The sequence below is a fragment of the Lipotes vexillifer genome, unplaced genomic scaffold, assembly GCF_000442215.2.
Source record: "Lipotes vexillifer unplaced genomic scaffold, Lipotes_vexillifer_v1.1 scaffold51, whole genome shotgun sequence".
In the NCBI taxonomy this organism is placed as follows: Eukaryota; Metazoa; Chordata; class Mammalia; order Artiodactyla; family Lipotidae; genus Lipotes; species Lipotes vexillifer.
In genome coordinates this window covers 691926-711888 of record NW_006786770.1, presented here as the reverse complement: position 1 = coordinate 711888, position 19963 = coordinate 691926, and the positions used below count along the sequence as shown (strand labels likewise).

General features: G+C 41.1%; 2 protein-coding genes across 2 annotated transcripts in view; both read left to right on the top strand.

The window, feature by feature from the left end:
* Positions 1 to 155, top strand: part of CUNH2orf81 (chromosome unknown C2orf81 homolog) — a 5018-nt gene extending 4863 nt beyond the window's left edge. Inside the window, 2 exon segments of the mRNA XM_007459404.1 lie at positions 1 to 43; positions 46 to 155. Of these exon segments, the coding sequence (XP_007459466.1) occupies positions 1 to 43; positions 46 to 155 (153 nt within the window).
* A 719-nt stretch (positions 156 to 874) lies between these two features.
* LOC103081867 (retinol dehydrogenase 12-like) lies at positions 875 to 6423 on the top strand. The gene is made up of 6 exons (XM_007459403.1): positions 875 to 1059; positions 1245 to 1484; positions 1775 to 1864; positions 4349 to 4537; positions 5028 to 5134; positions 5210 to 6423. The coding sequence occupies exons 1-6, from the start codon at positions 882 to 884 to the stop codon at positions 5396 to 5398; spliced, it is 993 nt and encodes a 330-aa protein (XP_007459465.1). The 5' UTR covers positions 875 to 881; the 3' UTR covers positions 5399 to 6423.
* Positions 6424 to 19963: the final 13540 nt, after the last annotated feature.

The window sequence follows — 19963 nt, the reverse complement described above, 5'->3', positions numbered from 1 at the left end:
GCTGAACCTCAAAAGGAGGACAAAGAAGGTGGCACCTCTCCTCCATCCACACAGGCGCCCCAAAGCCCCAGGTGACCATGGCACAGCTAATGAAGAGCTCAGCCCCCAAAATGTGGTCACTCCCCTCCAAGCGCCTGCCCCATTCTGAGCCCTGAACCTCAGGCAGTGTGAAACCTACCTTCCTTCTGTCTGCTTGCCAGAAATAAACACCTGAGTTGCCTTAAATATTGACCTGATGTCTGTCAGTTTCTTCCAAGTGTGTGCTCTCGTGAGCTGGAGTGGTCTAGAAGAATATAGAACACTGACTCCAGGGAATAATTCCATTACACCCTTAGGACAGCCTGCTTTAGGGCCAAGGTGGCTCCCCAGCAGAGGCATTCTGGAGAACCATCCCCATCCCCACAAAGGAGCAGACATAAGGGTTCCAATTGGGGTTTGCCTCAGTTTGGAGAATTTATAAGAGTCTCCTTCCAGTAGGGGAAGAAGGGGATGGCCCCACTTAAGCACAGAGTGATTCGAGACATGAGGAATTTAATTTCCAGTCCCTGGAGCTCTGTCAGTTCATCTTAGAGTGCAAACCCAAGCTTCACTTGGAGACACATTTGAGCCTATGCAGGGTTTAGGGAAACCTGGACTCTCTTGATCTTTGACTTGGACCAGCAATGGAGTGAGGCAATCAGATAGCTAGGGAAAACAATTTAAGGAGGAATTCACTCTCAGTTTCAAACGGGATGCTCAAGCACACCCACGAGTGAGTGCCTCCTTAAATTTTGTGCCTTATGCTCCACACCAACCTCTTGCCTAGTCCTACTCAGCTTTGACTAGTCCCTCCCCACCCTCCCATGGGCAGCACTTCCGGTGGCAGACCAGACTTCTCTGCTATGTCACTGTGGTCTCTACTCAACACCCCAGTCTGGGGTCCTGGCTCTGTCCTCCTCATTCTGGTCCTCCTGCTTAGACTAAGTGTGCAGGTCTGGCATAAGTTGTATCTTTGGGACCTCCAATGCTGCTCCACGGATTTGACTGGGAAGATAGCAGTGGTGACTGGGGCCAACAGTGGTGAGTGCTCCTCCTGCCCTGTCACTTCATTAAGGGCCTCAGCCTCCAACAGCCCCAACAGGGAGGGCAGGGAGGAGGACCAGCACCCACTGTCAGAACACTTGTCTCCCCCCGCATCCCCCCCCCACCACATTGCCCTTTAGTCACTCCCCAGACTAGCATACTCTGAAGCTGCCCTCCCACAGGCATCGGGAAGGTTGTGTCTCAGGAGCTGGCCCGCCGCGGGGCACGTGTGATCCTGGCCTGCCGTAGCCAGGTGCGTGGACAGCGAGCCCTGGCCGAGATACAAGCAGCGTCAAAGAGCAACCGCCTCCTGCTTGGTGAGGTGGACCTGAGCTCTATGAACTCTATCCGAAGCTTTGCTCAGTGGCTTCTGCAGGAGTATCATGAGATACATCTACTGGTTAACAATGCTGCAGTCTGTGGTATGTGCCTTGATTGCTTCCCCTAAGCACATTTCAGGAACCTCCTTTCTAGCTCAGGGACCCCAAAACAGGCATCCTCCAAGCCTAACCTGTACAGACCATGGAAACTATAATTCAGACACTATCCTAAAAAGCCTACCTTAAGTGATAGCCTCAAACTTCATTGCCCCCATCTCAACACATCCATGCTCCTGTGGCATTTCTACTGAACCCAATATGTCCTCCCCAGATTTTGTCTCCCTCAGGGTCCTCACTCTGTCACCACCACCTATGTTTTCATTTCCTCCCAGGATTCCCCACTACACTTACCCCAGAGGGCCTTGATCTCACCTTTGCCACCAACTACACTGGGCCCTTTCTGCTCACAAATCTGCTCCAAGGTAAGGAAGGATGGATGCTTACCTTCTGTGCCACCCCCACTTTTCCATTCCCCTGGCATTTTTGTGCTTACTGTCTCCCATGGTCATCTCCTTTCCCTTGGCACCCAGATGCTTGCTGAGCAATGACTCAGCATATTTTTGCTGTACACAGCAGGGAACCCACCTGGCAACAGTCAGGATTAGGAGGCTGGTAATGGAATCAGTCAGCCCCAAATACAACCAGCAAGAGGATGTAAGATCTACATCCCACCTCTCTTTCCCCCAGCTCTGAGTTCTAGCCAGATTAGTAGAGTCAGTCATCTCAACAAAAGCTTCTTGAGGGTGGTATTAGGCTACTAGAATTAAGGAGGTTTGTATTCTTCCTAGGGAGGGGAGGGATTGGGTGACAGGCACATTCTCCCTAACATTTTCTTTGGCTTGTCTGATAGCCTCTTTAAAAGAAAATTAATTTTTTGGTCAGGTAATACATGTCCAAAGTACAAAAGCATATGCAGTAGAAAAAAAAAAGACAGACAGAAAGAAAAAGTCTCCTTCTCTCTTGGAAAATCAGCTACCCATTCCCCTCCTGGGAGGCAACTACTATTGCCAGGTCTCATGTACCCTTTAGTGGGTGATTAAATTAGCCCCAACTGGAAAGTGAACAAAGAGCAAGGCCAAACCCTATGCATTTGTAAGTATAAATTTCCCCCCCTTTCCAAAAATTATAACATGCTACAATACCCTGTCTGTACCTTGCTTAGTAATAGTTTCTTAAACTGCCTTCTCTCCCATCTTCCCTTCTCTAATCTATTCTCCCTTCTGCCACTTCTAAGAAATCACCTTTCATCATATCACTTTCTTGCTTCAAATCCTTTGAAGGAACTCTGTACTTTATATAATAAACTAAGCTGCTTCTCTCCACTTAAAAGACCCTCTGAAGGCTGAGAGTCTCACCTTTGCCTTTCCCAAACCCACACCCTTGTCTCCAGCCAGACAGACTGTATCTCTTGGGCCACACTCTGTTTTTTAATTCTGGCTGTGCTTTTGCACATGTATTTCCCTCTATCTGGAATACCCTTTCCCATCTCTTTAGCCTGTCTAACTTAATTCAGCCGCCAACACTCAGCACAGATATCACTCGTGCTGTGGATCCTGCCCTGACACCTCTGCCTCCCCCAGCCATCCCCATTTACAGGACTCCCTTAGTCCCTGTACACATCTCTGTTCCTGCACTGCATGAAGATCAGTCTCCGACTAGGTTGTGAGCCCCTTTGGTCTTCATGTCACTATGTCTGCAAGTTTGGAGTTCACTGTCCTCTTTAAGAATAATCTTCTCTCCAACAAATTTTGGCTAAATACCTCCTGCTCTAGTTTTCATTTGTGATTCTTCATTTAAATGGGGCGCTCAAAATAGTTTTAGCATTTTGAAACAATAAGTAAACTCATATATGACAACTACAATTTTTTTTCAATAATTTTATTTATTTATTTATTTAGGCTGCGTTGGGTCTTCGTTGCTATGCACAGGCTTTCTCTAGTTGCGGTGAGAGGGGGCTACTCTTCGTTGCAATGCATGGTCTTAGTGCGGTGCCTTCTCTTTGTTGCGGAGCACTGGCTCTAGGTGCGCGGGCTTCAGTAGCTGTGGCACACAGGCTCAGTAGTTGTGGCTCACGGGCTCTAGGGCATAGGCTCAGTAGTTGTGGCGCATGGGCTTAGTTGCTCCGCAGCATGTGGGATCTTCCTGGACCAGGGCTCAAACCCATGTCCTCTGCATTGGCAGGCGGATTCTTAACTACTGCACCACCAGGGAAGTCCTACAACTTTTGATACTTTATATAATCCAGAATTTTTTTTGTATAGTTAGGAACTCTTTTTTTTTTTTTAATTTACTTGTATCTGTTCTATTGAGAGTAATTTTACTTTCACTCTTTTGGAAGATAGTTAAAATTTAAAAAAACCCCACACCTTCCCAAGTATTTCTGCACACGTTTCTTTTCCCCTAAACCTAGCACCCATATGTCCTTAGCACCTAGCGTGGTGTCTGCCATAATACAGGGGCCTAGTGAATAACTGTGGAATGAATAAGTAAAAGAATGAATGTATGAATGTGTGAAAGACAGTTTTCACAGCATTTCGAGCCTCTCCTTCCCCTTCTTAGCCATCAGCAAGATAAAAATATAAACAAGGATTAATTAAATTAGCTCCAGCTGGCAAGTGAAAGAAAATGCAAAACTCCACTTTTACTTTAGGCAAAAAAAAAAAAAAAAACCCACTAAAATAAAACAAGAGGAAGAGCATTAGGAAAGCAGCTAATAAAAATGAAGTCTCAGTTCACATTATGCTGTGCCTCTCCTGGGCGCCTGCCTGGGGACCCACTGACTCTCTCCTGAAAGCCTGGGATGGTCCCTGTCCTCCTGGAGTCTCATGGAGAAGCAGGTTGGGGAGTGGGCATGGGAATTTACTCTAGTACTTGGATTGAAGGTGTGTGGTCCTCTCTCTACCCAGGGGCCCTTCTGCGGGCAGGGTCAGCCCGGGTAGTGAATGTGTCTTCCTTCCGGCAAGCACATGGGTACATTGATGAGGAACATCTGATAGGGGCTGGTAGACCTTTGACCTTCAACCAGAACTACGACTGCAGCAAACTTCTTTTGGCCTCATTCACTGGGAAGCTCGCCCAGAGACTGCGAGGGACAGGTAACTGCCTTTGACACCCCCTACTCCTCCACTCCCAACACTACCTCCCAACACTTCCCATCTCATTCCAATATATTCTGGCCATATAATACTCCCAATATCCCCCAAGCCAGCTGTTAATATCCTCCATTTATCATCTGTGCACCCTATGTTTCTCTCAATCCCATCTTCATATATCCTTTCGTCCTTTTCCAACTCTCTCATCACCTACAACTTCCCTCTCCTCCAACATCATCCATCATGTTCCCCCTCAAGATCACCCAACACTTCCAAATACTTATGTCTCCTTACTGGCTCAGGTATCACTGTTCATGTAAGTTACTAAACACTGACTTCCCTGGCACCACCCCCAGGTCTCTTGTCACCTCTACCGGACAGATCTGAAAGGATCCTCCTCCCCTCATTGCACATTGCAGAACCACACTTAACCCTTTCTTCCCAACATCGTCCTCTCACTTCACTTTGTACTACACATGTCTCACCCTCGCAGGTGTGACTGTGAACTCTGTGGACCCAGGTGTTGTATACACGAAGATCATGAGGCATTTCTCTTGGCCATATCACTTCCTCTTCTGGCTCCTCAGCTTCTTCTTTAAGGTGGGTAGTGGAGGGTGGGGCAGGGCTCTGCTGCTGAGCATCCTTTACTCCTCTTCTTCCCCCGTGTCTCTACAGGATAGCAAACAAGGCGCAATCCCAGTCCTCTACCTGTGCTTGGCAAAGGAGCTGGATGGCATTTCTGGAAAACATTTTAACAGTTCCTGTGTGATAACTCTTCCCCCTGAAGCTGCTCGGGATGGTGATGTGGCCCAAAGCCTCTGGAATACCTCAGTCCGACTAACAAACCTAGACAAGGTGGACTGATCTTCTGTGACCCCTGCCCTAACTAGCCACCCTCTCCTTGACTCCCAGCCCTTACTCTGATTATGCCTTCTGTTTGCTGGCTCCAAGGATCAATCTCTTTGTCCGGTATAGTGACCACTTCCTCTTCCTGTTGGTTCAGGAGCGTGAGAGCTCAGATCAGCCAGGGGACAGTTTCAGCTTCTGCTTTACTCCTAGTACTTTGATAGAAGTGTTCATGTCTTGGGCACTAGGATCTCCAAACCTACCGAGTCCCATGTTGTGGTGATGGGGAGTAAGACTCCTTTTGGTGGGTATTAGATGTACCAGTAAGAGGGGAAACTTCTACCTGTGCCTCTTGGTTCCTGGCCTTGGGGGAGACGGTACCACATAACGTCCTCTGGATTAAGGCATATGCCACATCCTGTAGGACAGCATCCCAGCTTCATAGGGTGTTGTCTCCCAGCTGGTACTGTAACTGAGCCTACAGGTAACCATTCCACCTTCCTATCAACGAGCTGCTCCTGGGTGCTGAGTCATGCAATAAGGTCAGTGAATTCCGAGAGTGAGAGTGCATTGCTTCTTTTAAATCTACATAAAGTTTGGAATCAGCTTTTCAACTTCCACATACACAAACCTTGTTGGGATTGCACTACATCTGCTTGGGAGGATTGAAGTTTTCATGATAATGAGTTCTAAACATGAGCAAAGTGTACTTTTGTCTATTTAAATCTTCTTAATATCTTTATAAAATTTTGAATAATTTTACCCATAAAGATCTTGCACAAGTTTTATTATATTTAATTCCAGATACCTTACTTTTTATGCTATTGCAAATGGTGTTTTAAAATTTGTATATTAATCATACATCAAGCAACTTTATTAAGTTATCTAATTCTGACAAGTTATCTGTAGACTTTTGGTTTTTCCACATAGAAAATCACACCATCTGGGAATAACAGCATGTATTTCTTCTCTTTCAACTATTATAAATTTTATTTCTTTTCCTAGACCTTAATTGATTTTCTAGTATTAAACCAAACTTGCATTTAAACCAACTTTGTCAGAGTGTTAATTTTGTATACATGGCTAAATTTAGTATACTCATGTTTTTGCTTGGAACTGTTTATTCATAAATGAGATTGGCCTGTACTGTACTTTTCCTTACTTATATTGCTATTGTCTGGTTTTGCTGTCATGGATAGATTCATTTTATAAAATAAATTGGGAATTTGTGTTAGTCTAGGGACATTATACGAGAAACAGATGCCAATTAATTGAGGATTAAAAGTACAAGAAACTTGCTAGGGCAAATGGCTGTGAGAGAAAGTGGGGAAGAAGCAGGGAGATCCACCAGACTGTGATACAAGTCTGACCCTGAATAAAGGAGAGAAGGTTGGTTGGGAGCATCTTAGCGTGCGGTGGGATGATTTTTCCTTTTTTTGGGCTGCGCTGTGCACAGGATCTTACTTGTCCAACCAGGAATCAAACCTGCAGCCCCTACAGTGGAAGCATGGAGTCTTAACCACTGGACACAGGGAAGTCCCGATTTTTCCATTTTTAGACTCCCTCTCTAATATACAATCTACTTCTGTTCTTTAGTGTTTAGTCTAAAAATTTTAACCTGCATTTTTTTTTTTTTTTTTTTTTGGTCGTGCGGGTTTTTTTTGCAGCACATGGGCTTCTCTAGTTGTAGAGCACAGACTCTGTGGTTGCAGCGTGCGGGCTTAGTTGCCCTGTGGCATGTGGGATCTTAGTTCCCCAACCAGGGATCAAACCCGTGTCTCCTGCATTGGAAAGTGGACTCTTAACCACTGGACTACCAGGGAAGTCCCTTAACCTGCATATTTATTTTATTTTATTGGCCGTGCCACATGTGGGAGCCTGGGGTCTTAACAACTGGAACACCAGGGAAGTCCCTGCATATTTATTTAACAGCTTTAATCAATATCTTTATTCTTCTTTCAAACAATACATAGAGCTTACAGTTCTCTAACATTAATCATTCTCTTTGAATTCATATGCTTTTGTAACCCAATATTTTAATTATATTGTTATTTCATTAATTTCACAAATCAGATATTTTGTTATTTTAAATAGTTGATATTTGTATCGATTTACCCATACGTTTAGTATTTTCTTTGCTCACTCTTCTTTCTTGTGTCTCAGATCTTCCATCTGGGATTATTTTCCTTCTACCCTGAAGTACATCCTTTAGAAGTTCCTTTCATGAGGATTTGTGGTAGACAGAATTCTAAGATGGCTCCCAAGATCCCTACCCACTTGTGTACACATTCTCTATAATCTCTTCCCCCTCGGTGTGAGCAGATCTCATGAACATGATAGAATTTTACTTCTGTGATTATGTTATATATTGGGTTAATGGGATTTGCTGATGTAATTAAAGTCTATAACCATTTGGCTTTGTGTGCATGTGACTGAACAATATTTATTCGTCTACCATACTTTTCTTCACATCTTTAAATTACATCTTTCTACATTTGAGTTCCTCAAAGCTTTCCATGGTCTGTGTCGTTCATTAATTTATTCATTAAATTTAATGAATTTAATTTATTAAATGAATAAATTAATGGAGTATCAACTGATCCAGGCATTGTTCTACAGTAATGAGTAAAACAGATAAACATCCATGAATTCAAGAACTGTATATTCTAGTGGAGTAAGAGAGATAATAAACAAAAATATATGGTAGGGCTTCCCTGGTGGCGCAGTGGTTGGGAGTCCGCCTGCCGATGCAGGGGACGCGGGTTCGTGACCCGGTCCGGGAGGATCCCACATGCCATGGAGCGTCTGAGCCCGTGAGCCGTGGCCACTGGGCCTGAGTGTCCGGAGCCTGTGCTCCACGGCGGGAGAGGCCACAGCAGTGAGAGGCCCGCGTACTGCAAAAAAAAAAAATCAAAAAAAAAAAATATGGTAAAATTACATAGCACTCATATGAGTGCTATGGACACAAGTGAAGCAAGAAAGGAAAGAAGGAGTGCCATGATGAGGGGCCCAGTTTGAAATTTTAGATAGGTTGGCGAGTTAAAGACTCAAGTAACCAATTGGCTTTGAGGTAATCAAAGTGGGGGGGTTATTTTGGGTGGATCTGGCCTAATCAGGCGAGCCCTTTAAAAGGGTTCAGGCCTTCTTAGAAGTCAGAGAGATTCTCCTGTTTATCATGAAGAAGTGAACTGCCACATTGTGGAGAAGGCCACATGGACACTAGTAGTTGAGGCTTCGGTTCTACGGTTGCAAGGAGCTGAATTTTGCCAATAACCAGTGAGCTTAGAAGAGGACCTGGAGCTCAGATGGGATTGCAGCCCTGGATGACACCTTGATTTCGGCCTGGTGAGATCCTGAGCAGAGGACCCAGCTAACCTGTACCCAGACTCATTACCCATAGAAACTGTGAGATAATATATGTTTTCTTTTAAGCCAATGAGTTTGTAATAATTTGTTATGCAGCAGTAGACTACTAATACAGGACTTAGTGATAGCAAATTTCTTCAGCGTTGTTTGAAATGTCTTTATTTTACCTTCATTGTTTTTAAACTTCAATAGAAGTACAGTTGATTTAAAATGTTTCAGGTGTATGGGCTTCCCTGGGTGGCGCAGCGGTTGAGAGTCCGCCTGCCGATGCAGGGGACACGGGTTCATGCCCTGGTCCGGGAGGATCCCACATGCCGCGGAGAGGCTGGGCCCGTGAGCCATGGCCACTGAGCCTGTGCGTCCGGAGCCTGTGCTCTGCAACGGGAGAGGCCAAAACAGTGAGAGGCCCGCGTACCACAAAAAAAAAGGTTTCAGGTGTAAAGCAAAGTGATTCAGTTACACACACACACACACACACACACACATATATATATATATATAATTTTTTAAATTCTTTACCATTATAGATTATTATAAGATGTTGAATATAGTTCCCTGTGCTATACAGTAGGTCCTTATTGTTTATCTATTTAATTAAAAAATTTTTTATTTTATATTGGAGTAAAGTTGATTTACAGTGTTGTGTTAGTTTCAGGTGTACAACAAAGTGAATTAAGCTATACATATACATATATCCATTCTTTTTCAGATTCTTTTCCCATAACGTTTATTACAGAATACTGAGTAGAGTTCCCTGTGCTATACAGTAGGTCTTGGTTGATTATCTATTTTATATACAGTAGTGTGTATATGTTAATCCCAAACTCCTAATTTATCCCTCCCCGCAACCTTTCCCCTTTGGTAACCATAAATTTGTTTTTGAAGTCTGTGAGTCTGTTTCTGTTCTGTAAATAAGTTCATTTGTATCATTTTTTTTTTTTAGATTCCACATATAAGTGATATCATATGATGTTTGTCTTCCTCTGCCTGACTTACTTCACTTAGTATGATAATATCTAGGTCCATCCACATTGTTGTGAATGGCATTATTTCATTCTTTTTATGGCTGCATAATATTCTGTGGTATATATATACCACATTTTCTTTATCCGTTAATCTGTCAATGGACACTTAGGTTGCTTCCATGTCTTGCCTACTGTAAATAGTGCTGCAGTGAACATTGGGGTGCATGTATCTTTTCAAATTAGAGTTTTCATCTTTTCCAGATATATGCCCAGGAGTGGGACTTCTGGATCATATGGTAACTCTGTTTTCAGTTCTTTAAGAAACCTCCATACTGTTCTCCATAGTGGCTACACCAGTTTACATTCCCACCAACAGTGTAGGGGGGTTCCCTTTTCTCCACACCTTCCTCAGCATTTATTTTTTAATTTTTTATTTTTTTGGTACACAGTGTGGCTTGTGGGATCTTAGTTCCCCAGCCGGGGATTGAACCCATGCCCCCTGCAGTGGAAGTGTGGAGTCCTAACCACTGGACCGCCAGGGACTTCCCCCCAGCATTTATTATTTGTAGACTTTTTGATGATGGCCGTTCTGACTGGTGTGAGGTGATACCTCATTGTAGTCTTGATTTGCATTTCTCTAATAATTAGTGATATTGTGGATCTTTTCATATGCCTGTTGGCTATGTCTTCTTTGGAGAAATGTCTACTTAGGACTTCTGCCCATTTTTTGATTGGGTTGTTTGGTTTTTTTGATATTGAGCTACATAAGCTGTTTGTATATTTTGGGAATTAATCCATTGTTTGCAAATATTGTCTCCCATTCTGTAGGTTGTCTTTTAGTTTTGTTTACGATTTCCTTTGCTGTGCAAAAGCTTTTAAGTTTAATTAGGTCCCACTTGTTTACTTTTGCTTTTGTTTCCATTACCAGTTACTAGGAGATATATCCAAAAAAATATTGCTTCAATTTGTGTGAAAGAGTGTTCTGCCTATCTTTCCCTCTAGGAGTTTTATAGTATCCAGTCTTACACCTAGGGTTTTGTTTTGTTTTGTTTTTGTTTTGTTTGCCACACCACTTGTAGGATCTCAGTTCCCTAACCATGGATCATCGAACCCAGGTCCACGGCAATGAAAGCCTGGAATCCTAACCACTAGGCCACCAGGGAACTCCCTACATTTACGTCTTTAATCCATTTTGAGTTTATTTTGTATATGGTGTTAGAGAATGTTCTAATTTCATTCTTTTACATGTAGCTGTCCAGGTTTCCAGCACCATGTATTGAAGAGACTTTTTTTTTTTTTTTTTTGCGGTACGTGGACCTCTCACTGTGCCTTGCAGGGCACAGGCTCCGGACGCGCAGGCTCAGTGGCCATGGCTCACGGGCCCAGCTGCTCCGCAGCATGTGGGATCTTCCCGGGCTGGGGCACGAACCTGCGTCCCCTGCATCGGCAGGCGGACTCTCAACCACTGCACCACCAGGGAAGCCCCTCCTATGTATATTCTTGCCTCCTTTGTCATAGATTAATTGACCGTAAGTGTGTGGGTTTATTTCTGGGCTTTCTATCCTTTTCCATTGATCTATATTTCTGTTTTTGTGCCAGTGCCATACTGTTTTGATTACTATAGCTTTGCAGTATAGTCTGAAGTCAGGCAGCCTGATTCCTCCAGCTCCATTCTTCTTTCTCAAGATTGTTTTGGATATTCAGCATCTTTTGTGTTTCCATACAAATTAAAATTTTTTTTGTTCCAGTTCTGTGAAAAATGCTATTGGTAATTTGGTAGGGATTGCACTGAATCTGTAGATTGACTTGGGTAGTATGGTCATTTTAACAATATTGATTCTTCCAATCCAAGAACATGGTATTTCTCTCCATCTGTTTGCGACATCTTTGATTTCTTTCATCAGCGTCTTATACTTTTTGGAGTACAGGTCTTTTACCTCCTTAGGTACGTTTATTCCTAGGTATTTTATTCTTTTTGAAGCAATCGTAAATGGAATTGTTTCCTTAATTTCTCTTTTCGATATTTTGTTGTTAGTGTACAGAAATGCAACAGATTTCTGTTGCATTTCTATACACTATTATATAGTGCATTATTATATAGTGCACTATACACTATTATATATATTATATAGTGCACTGCACACTATTATATAGTGCACTAATATATTAGTGCATTTCTATACACTATATACTATGCATATTAATTTTGTATACTGCAACTTTACCAAATTCATTGATGAGCTCTAATAGTTTTCTGGTGACATCTTGAGGAGTTTCTATGTATAGAATCATGTCATCTGCAAACAGTGACAGTTTAACTTCTTTTCCAATTTGGATTCCTTTTATTTCTTTTTCTTCTCTGATTGCTGTGGCTAGGACATCCAAAACTATGTTTAATAAAAGAGGTAAGAGGGGCATCCTTGTCTTGTTCCTGATCTTAGAGGGAATGTTTTCAGCTTTTCATCATTGAGTATGATGTTAGCTGTGAGTTTGTCATACATGACCTTTATTATGTTCAGGTATGTTCCCTCTGTGTCTATTTTCTGGAGAGATTTTAATCATAAATGGACGTTGAATTTTGTCAGAAACTTTTTCTGCATCAATTGAGATGATTATATGGTTTTTATTCTTCAGTTTGTTTGTGTGGTGTATCACATTGATTTGTGGGTACTGAAAAATCTTTTCATCCCTGGGATAAATCCCACTTGATCATGGTGTATAATCCTTTTAATGTATTGTTGGATTCGGTTTGCTATTTTTTTGCGGTACGCAGGCCTCTCACTGTTGTGGCCTCTCCCGTTGCGGAGCACAGGCTCCAGACGCACAGGCTCAGTGGCCATGGCTCATGGGCCCAGCCGCTCCGTGGCACATGGGATCTTCCCGGACCGGGGCACGAACCCATGTCCCCTGCATTGGCAGACGGACTTTCAACCACTGCGCCACCAGGGAAGCCCCTGTAATTTTCTTTTTTTGTGTGTGATATCTTTGTCTGATTTTGGTATCAGGGTGATGGTGGCCTCATAGAATGAATTTGGAAGTGTTCCTTCCTCTGCAATTTTTTTTGGACTAGTTTCAGAAGGAGAGGTGTTAACTCTTCTCTAAATGTTTAGTAGAATTCACCTGTGAAGCCATCTGGTCCTGGACTTTTGTTTTTGGGAGTTTTAGAATTACTGATTCAGTTTCAGTAGTGGTAATTGTTCTGTTCATATTTTCTCTTTCTTCCTGGCTCAGTCTTGGGAGAGTGTACCTTTCTAAGAATTTGTCTGTTTCTTCTAGGTTGTCCATTTTATTGGTGTATAGTTGCTCATAGTAGTGTCTTATGATCCTTTGTATTTCTGTAGTGTTGGTTGTAACTTCTCTTTTTCATTTCTGATTTTATTGATTTGGGCCCTCTCCCTTTTTTTTTCCTGATGAGTCTGGCTAAAGGTTTGTCATTTTTGTTTATCTTTTCAAAGAACCAGGTTTTAGTTTCATTGATCTTTTCTATTTTTTTAAGTCTCTATTTCATTTATTTCTGCTCTGATCTTTATGATTTCTTTCCTTCTATTAACTTTGGGTTTTGTTTGTTCTTCTCTATCTAGTTGCTTTAGTTGTAAGGTAAGGTCGTTTATTTGAGATTTTTCTTGTTTCCTGAGGTAAGCCTGTAACACTATAAACTTCCCTCTTAGAACTGCTTTTGCTGTATCCCATAGGTTTTGGATAGTTGTATTTTCATTTTCATTTGTCTCTAGGTATTTTTTAATTTTGTCTTTGATTTCTTCAGTGATCTTTTGGTTGCTTAGTAGCATATTGTTTAGCCTCCATGTGTTTGTTGCAGTTTTTATTGTATCACCATTTTCATTTGTCTCTAGGTATTTTTTAATTTTGTCTTTGATTTCTTCAGTGATCTTTTGGTTGTTTAGTAGCATATTGTTTAGCCTCCATGTGTTTGTTGCAGTTTTTTATTGTATCACCTTCATATTTGAAGACATTTATTTTCTCTTATCCTGTTGAAGATAATATTTTTTGTCTCTGGCTCTCATTGTTGCTTTTGAGAAATCAGATATTAATCTAACAGTTACTTTGTAGGGAATCTGTCTTTTCCCTCTTGCTCCTTTTAAGATTTTATCTTTGTTATTGTTTTTCTACAATTTCACAAATATAATTCCAGATGTGCATTTCTTTTCGCTTATTCTGGTGGGAATCCCTTGGATTTTTTGAATATGAGGATATGAATATATACTGTAGTTCTCTTTTTTTAAATTAATTAAATAATTTTTGGCTGCATTGGGACTTCATTGCTGAGTGCAGGCTTTCTCTAGTTGTGGCGAGCAGGGGCTTACTCTTTGTTGTGGTGTGTGGGCTTCTCACTGCAGTGGCTTCCCTTGTTGCGGAGCATGGGCTCTAGGCACACGGGCTTCAGTAGTTGTGGCACACAGGCTCAGTAGTTTTGGCTTGCAGGTTCTAGAGCACAGGCTCAGTAGTTGTGGCGCATGGGCTTAGTTGCTCTGCAGCATGTGGGATCTTCCCAGACCAGGGATCGAACTCATGTGCCCTGCATTGGCAGGAGGATTCTTGACTACTGTGCCACCAGGGAAGTCCCCTTCCCTATATTTTAAATCCCTCTTTATGTTTTTAAAAACAAATTAAACATATTCATTTTATATATGGTAACTGAAAATTCCAAAATCAGTAACCTTTGCAGGTTTGAATAGTTTATGGCAGCTTGTCTCTTTGTGTGTTTAATGGCTTTGTACCCTCATGGTTCTTGGAACTCTAGCTGTAGGAAGTACATGATGCCTGGGATTAAAGTATATTCCCCAGAGAGGGTTTACATTTAGTTTGGCCAGGTTTCTAGGAGAACTATGCCAACTTGGACCACTTTAAATTAAATTTTTGTCTTGGAATATTTTTTTGGCCACACACATGCTATACATTCTGCCCCCAAACTTGTGTGAGTACAAACTTATTGTTCCGAATTATGTGAGAATTTTTCCCCCACTATACCTTGAACCAAGGATGAGATAGATAGGCTTTTGTCCTTCCTGTTTCCCTCTGTGGGGCACTGATTTTTGTTCTCTTGAGTTTGCTCTCTGGGTGTGTTACTCTTTGACTACCCTGGTTTTATGTGTGTAGGGGATAGTTTTCCACTTCAACCTTCTCTGCTCAACCCCCAATTTTGTCTTCTGTCCCTGTTCACGGCCCTTTAAACCCTGGTTCCAGGTCAGAAGATGGCTTAGCAAATGCTGGCTCTAATTATCATCTGTGCCTTGGGATTCATAACTTCATGTCATCTCTAGCTTCTGAGGAATTCCCTTACTTTCTGGCCAGTTCATTCAGGCAATACAAATAGGTGTGTGTGTGTGTGTGTAATGATCCAGCATTTATAGTTGCACTATATCAGGTGGAATTTCTGTGATATTTACTCCTCTGTAGTGCCAGAAATGTTGAGTGTCCAGTTTTTTTCTTCCTTTCTCCTTCCTTCTTTAGTTTCTTCTTTTGCATTTGTATAATCAATTGTCCCAGCACCATTTACTGAATAGTGTCTTTCCCCCACTGATTAATAATATAAATTTTCTCATATCAGAATTTCATGTGTATGTGTGTTTGTTTTAGGTCTGGATTTGTTTCTGTTCTTACCTTTTTTTTTTTTTTTTTTTTTTTTGGCCGCATGCATGGCTTGCGGGATCTTAGTTCCCCAACCAGGGATTGAACCCGGGCCCTTAGCAGTGAAAGTGCAGAGTCCTAACAGCTGGGTTGCCAGGGAATTGGATTTGTTTCTGTTCTAATGGTCTGTTTCACTATCAATACCACATTGCCTTAATTATACAACTTTAAGCACAGCCACCCCCTCAACTGTGTTATTTTTCTTTAGGAGCTTCTTGGTTATTTTTGGCCCTTTGCGCTTCTCTACAGATTTATTTGTTTTCAAGCTCCTAGAATATCCTGATAGGGTATTGATTGGAATTATTTCAAATATATATATTAATATGGGATAACTAACTTCTTTATGACATTAAATCTTCCTGTTCACGAATGCGCTATACTGCATTTATTTAGGATATCTTTATTGTCTGCAAATGTGATTTTATAATTTTGGGTTGTGAACATATTTTGTTAGGTTTATTACTAGATGCATCAGTTTTATTTAAAATATTGTATTATTTAACTTTTCATTGTTGGTTATAGAAATGAAACAGATTTTTTATACTGCCTTTTTAATATCTAGCCACCTTGCTAAATATTTTAAATCAATTCTAATAATTTTCAGATTCTTTTGGCATTTTCTGTGTATCTCATCATATCATCTGTGAAAAATGACAGTTTAACTTCTTCCTTTCTAATCTTTATGCCTTTTATATCTTTTTCTTACCTTATTTTATTAGCTATGTCCTAAAATACAATGTTGGTTAGAATCAGAGATATTGGTCATCTTTGTATTCCTGATTTTAGACAGCTTATTGAGCTCTTGTATTATTTCAAGGGTCTTATCTGTTTTAACAAAAATGTCCCTACTTGTAGATATGTTTTCTCTCATGGTTTCTAAAATAGAACTTGTGTAGTCCTAAGTCCCCACTGTAAGAGTGATTTTTTCATGGTTGTTCTGGCTTATCCCACATTATAGAGCCTTCTCTACCATACAAACAGAAATGTGCTATATGTGCAAAATGTACACTGGATTTCAAATGACTTAGTACAAAAAGTGTAAAATATCCCATTAATATTTTCATACTTATTACACATTGAAATGATATTTTTGGCATCTTGTTAAAATTAATTTCACTTGTTTCTTTTTACTTTAAAAAATTATGGCTGCTAGAAAATTTAAGATTATTTATGTAGCTTATATAAAATTTACTTTTAATAATTTTTTCCAACAAAACCTCTTAAAAATTAGCATATTTCACAATTAAAGACAATTTTAAAGTTTACATTTTATTTCTATCGGACAGCGCCAGTACAGCTAATGTAGATGATTCTCTCCCCTGCATCTGTCTTCCCCCATACCTGGCTTTGTCACCTTTGATTTGCTCTCTGCCTTTATCCAATCCCCCCTCGATCTCTCAGCCTGAAAACCACCTCCTCCCTCCAAGAAACAGCATTTTTGTCTTCAAGGGGAGTTTTTTCCCTCTTCATTCCTTCCTATGTTCTGGAGTACCTAGGAGTCTACCCAAATGAGCACAGATGTTCTTCTCTGTTCAGTATCACAGGTTGGAAGGATGGGCTCTAGTCATGCAAATTGGAGTTTTAGGGTCTTTGGGGTCTTGTTCATGTTCCTCATCAGAAAGGGCCTCAGGCTGGCACCTATGAAAAAACACGTAAGACAGAGACAGAACTTTTAATTTTCTTTGAAGATCACTCAGCCTAATTCAATATAGAAGAAACAATAAGTCTCCTGTTTGTACATCCTGTCCTCAGTGGGACCTCTTTTCATGGTGCTGAGAAGGATTTGGGTCTTTCGTGTATCACTACCCCCATTCTACCCAAGGCCTGGCATCTTCACATGAAAACTCAGCATATCTGTTAAAGGTTGGTAAAGCACTCAAGAGAGATGGGTCCAGTTCAAATTAAAAATATATATTAAAAAAAAATTCAAGGCAGATCAATATGTATTAATATGGACAACCTCCAAGATGTATTGTCCAGTGGAGACAAAAACAAGGTTCAGCACAGGGAATATTCAATATCTTGTATTAACCTATAACAGAAAAGAATCCGAAAAAGAATATGTATATATACATATATACATATATCTGAATCACTTTGCTGTACACCAGAAACTAATACAACATTGTAAATCAACTATACTTCAATTAAAAAAAAACAAGTTTCAGAATAGTGTGTATACGAAGATGCTGTTTGCATCTAAAATGCTTACGTTTTCAGAGACTGACTCTGGAACCGCAAACCAAAAACACTGGCATTGAGTTGCTTTGGTTAGGGATCTTGGGGATGGGATGAATGGGATACGTACTTACGTTTTTAAAAATGTGCTTATTTACAATAACCAAAAGCTAGAAACAACCCAAATGTCCATTACGGGTGAATGGATAAACAAAATGTGGTATATACATACAATGGAATGTTATTCAGCTTTAAAAAGGAAAGAAATGATGATACATAGTACAACATGAACGAATTTTGAAGACATAAGCCAGACACAAAAGAACAAATATTGTATGATTCTATTTATATGAGGTACTTAGAATAGTCAAATTCATAGAGACAGAAAGTAGAATGCTTGTTACCAGGGATTAGGGTGAGGGGAGAAAAGGGAGTTAGTGTTTAAAGGATACAGAGTTTCCATATGGGAAGATGAGAAAATTCTGGAGATGGATACTGGTGATGGTTGCACAATAATGTAAATATACTTAGTGCCACTGAACAGTACATTTAAAAATGGCTAAAATGGTAAATTTTATGTTATGTATGTTTTACCACAATAAAAAATGTGTGTACACAGTGCCTTTAAAGGCCTTTAAATTGGTTTTCCCTGGTGGTGCAGTGGTTAAGAATCCTCCTGCCAATGCAGGGGACACAGGTTCGAGCCCTGGTCTGGGAAGATCCCACATGCCGCGGAGCAACTAAGTCCGTGTGCCACAACTACTCAGCCTGTGCTCTAGAGCCCGCGAGCCACGACTACTGAGCCCGCGCACTGCAACTACTGAAGCCCACACGCCTAGAGCCTGTGCTCCGCAACAAGAGAAGCCACTGCAAGGAGAAGCCCGCGCATCGCAACAAAGAGTAGCCCCCACTCACCGCAACTAGAAAAAGGCCGCACACAGCAACGAAGACCCAACACAGCCATAAATAAATAAATAAATAAATAAATAAATAAAGTGAACTGGGACATACCTTCGATGTTGGTACATTTCAAATTCCATTTTTCCCTCACCTTTCCCCAAATAACCAGTTAAAGAATTCAGCGTTTTTCCTATGTATGGGAAGATACAAGAGTCTGGGCTCAATGAAATCATTTCTTTGATATGCACCACACCTATCTTAGCCTGTGTCCTGTATTTTCACATCCTGAGGGTCCTCAGGGATCACCATAGGGAATGGCTGCAGTCTGATGGCTGCTAGATGGCAGGCATTCTTCTTCCTGAGTTTCCTCAGGGTTCACTAGCTCAAGTTGGAGGGCTGCAATCGCCGATGACTGATCCTCTCCTCTCGGTCAGGAATCTGACCAATATTTGGGAGACATTTCATGATCAAATTTTGTCCCACGGTGCTGGGAGGCTCATCCCAGGTCAGGCAAAGATTCTTGATATGCCACTCCAGGTGCTAATTTTTGTTGTTTTGGTTTTTTTTTTTTTTTGCGGTACGCGGGCCTCTCACTGTTGTGGCCTCTCCCGTTGTGGAGCACAGGCTCCGGATGCGCAGGCTCAGCGGCCATGGCTCACGGGCCCAGCCGCTCCGCGGCATGTGGGATCTTCCCGGACCAGGGCACGAACCCGTGTCCCCTGTATCGGCAGGTGGACTCTCAACCACTGCGCCACCAGGGAAGCCTCAGGTGCTAATTTGTGGATTAGGCCCTATTGATAATTAAAGATTCTCTGGATCCTCTAATTATGATCCAGGAGACATTTTCCCTTGTTGCTTCTTCCCATACCTAGAATCATATTATTACAATTATTTTATGTTATAAAAGTGATTTATTTTCTTAAGATGTTTAGCCATAGAAGTTTTGTTTGGAGGCCTGGTTACACACTGGGTACTGCAAGAGACAACAATCTTATAAAATAGGATATAAGTAATGCAGCTAGTAGCATTGACAAAGACACAGTGCTGCAGGGAGACACAAAGCACAAACAATTTGAAAATAAAGAACAAATTCAAACAATGATTAACATAATATCAAGTCCACAGGACAGCCTGCTGGAGACAAAAAATTCTGGCAGAATCAGGTAGAGAGAAAAAGATAAATGTTTCGTCTTTGTTTACAAAGGCATACTTTATCAACCTGTTGTAGGTCATCGCATAAGAGAAAAGGTTTCTCTGAAAAACAAAGATTAAAGTCAGTATATTTCCCAAAGTCATAAATCATATTTGCCATGTTTTCAGTCTCATGTAATTAATTCCCATTGATCTGGATGAAATAATCAGGTTTCCCATTAGTTTTGTCATATGTTACCCAGTCCAGTGATATTATCTAAAGGCTATCAGAAACTTATATTTCTTAAAAAGTTCCTTTTTATCAGTCTTCTTGAAAATCTTCATTTTGTAAAAGCATCAGGACAAAACTTAAAATAGCATGGTTAAAGATTTGAGT

Coding starts and splice junctions, on each gene's coding strand:
- LOC103081867 (XM_007459403.1), top strand. CDS start 882: ATGTCACTGTGGTCTCTACTCAACACCCCAGTCTGGGGTCCTGGCTCT. Junction 1,060..1,244: donor GGTGACTGGGGCCAACAGTG/GTGAGTGCTCCT, acceptor GCCCTCCCACAG/GCATCGGGAAGGTTGTGTCT. Junction 1,865..4,348: donor GCTCACAAATCTGCTCCAAG/GTAAGGAAGGAT, acceptor CTCTCTACCCAG/GGGCCCTTCTGCGGGCAGGG.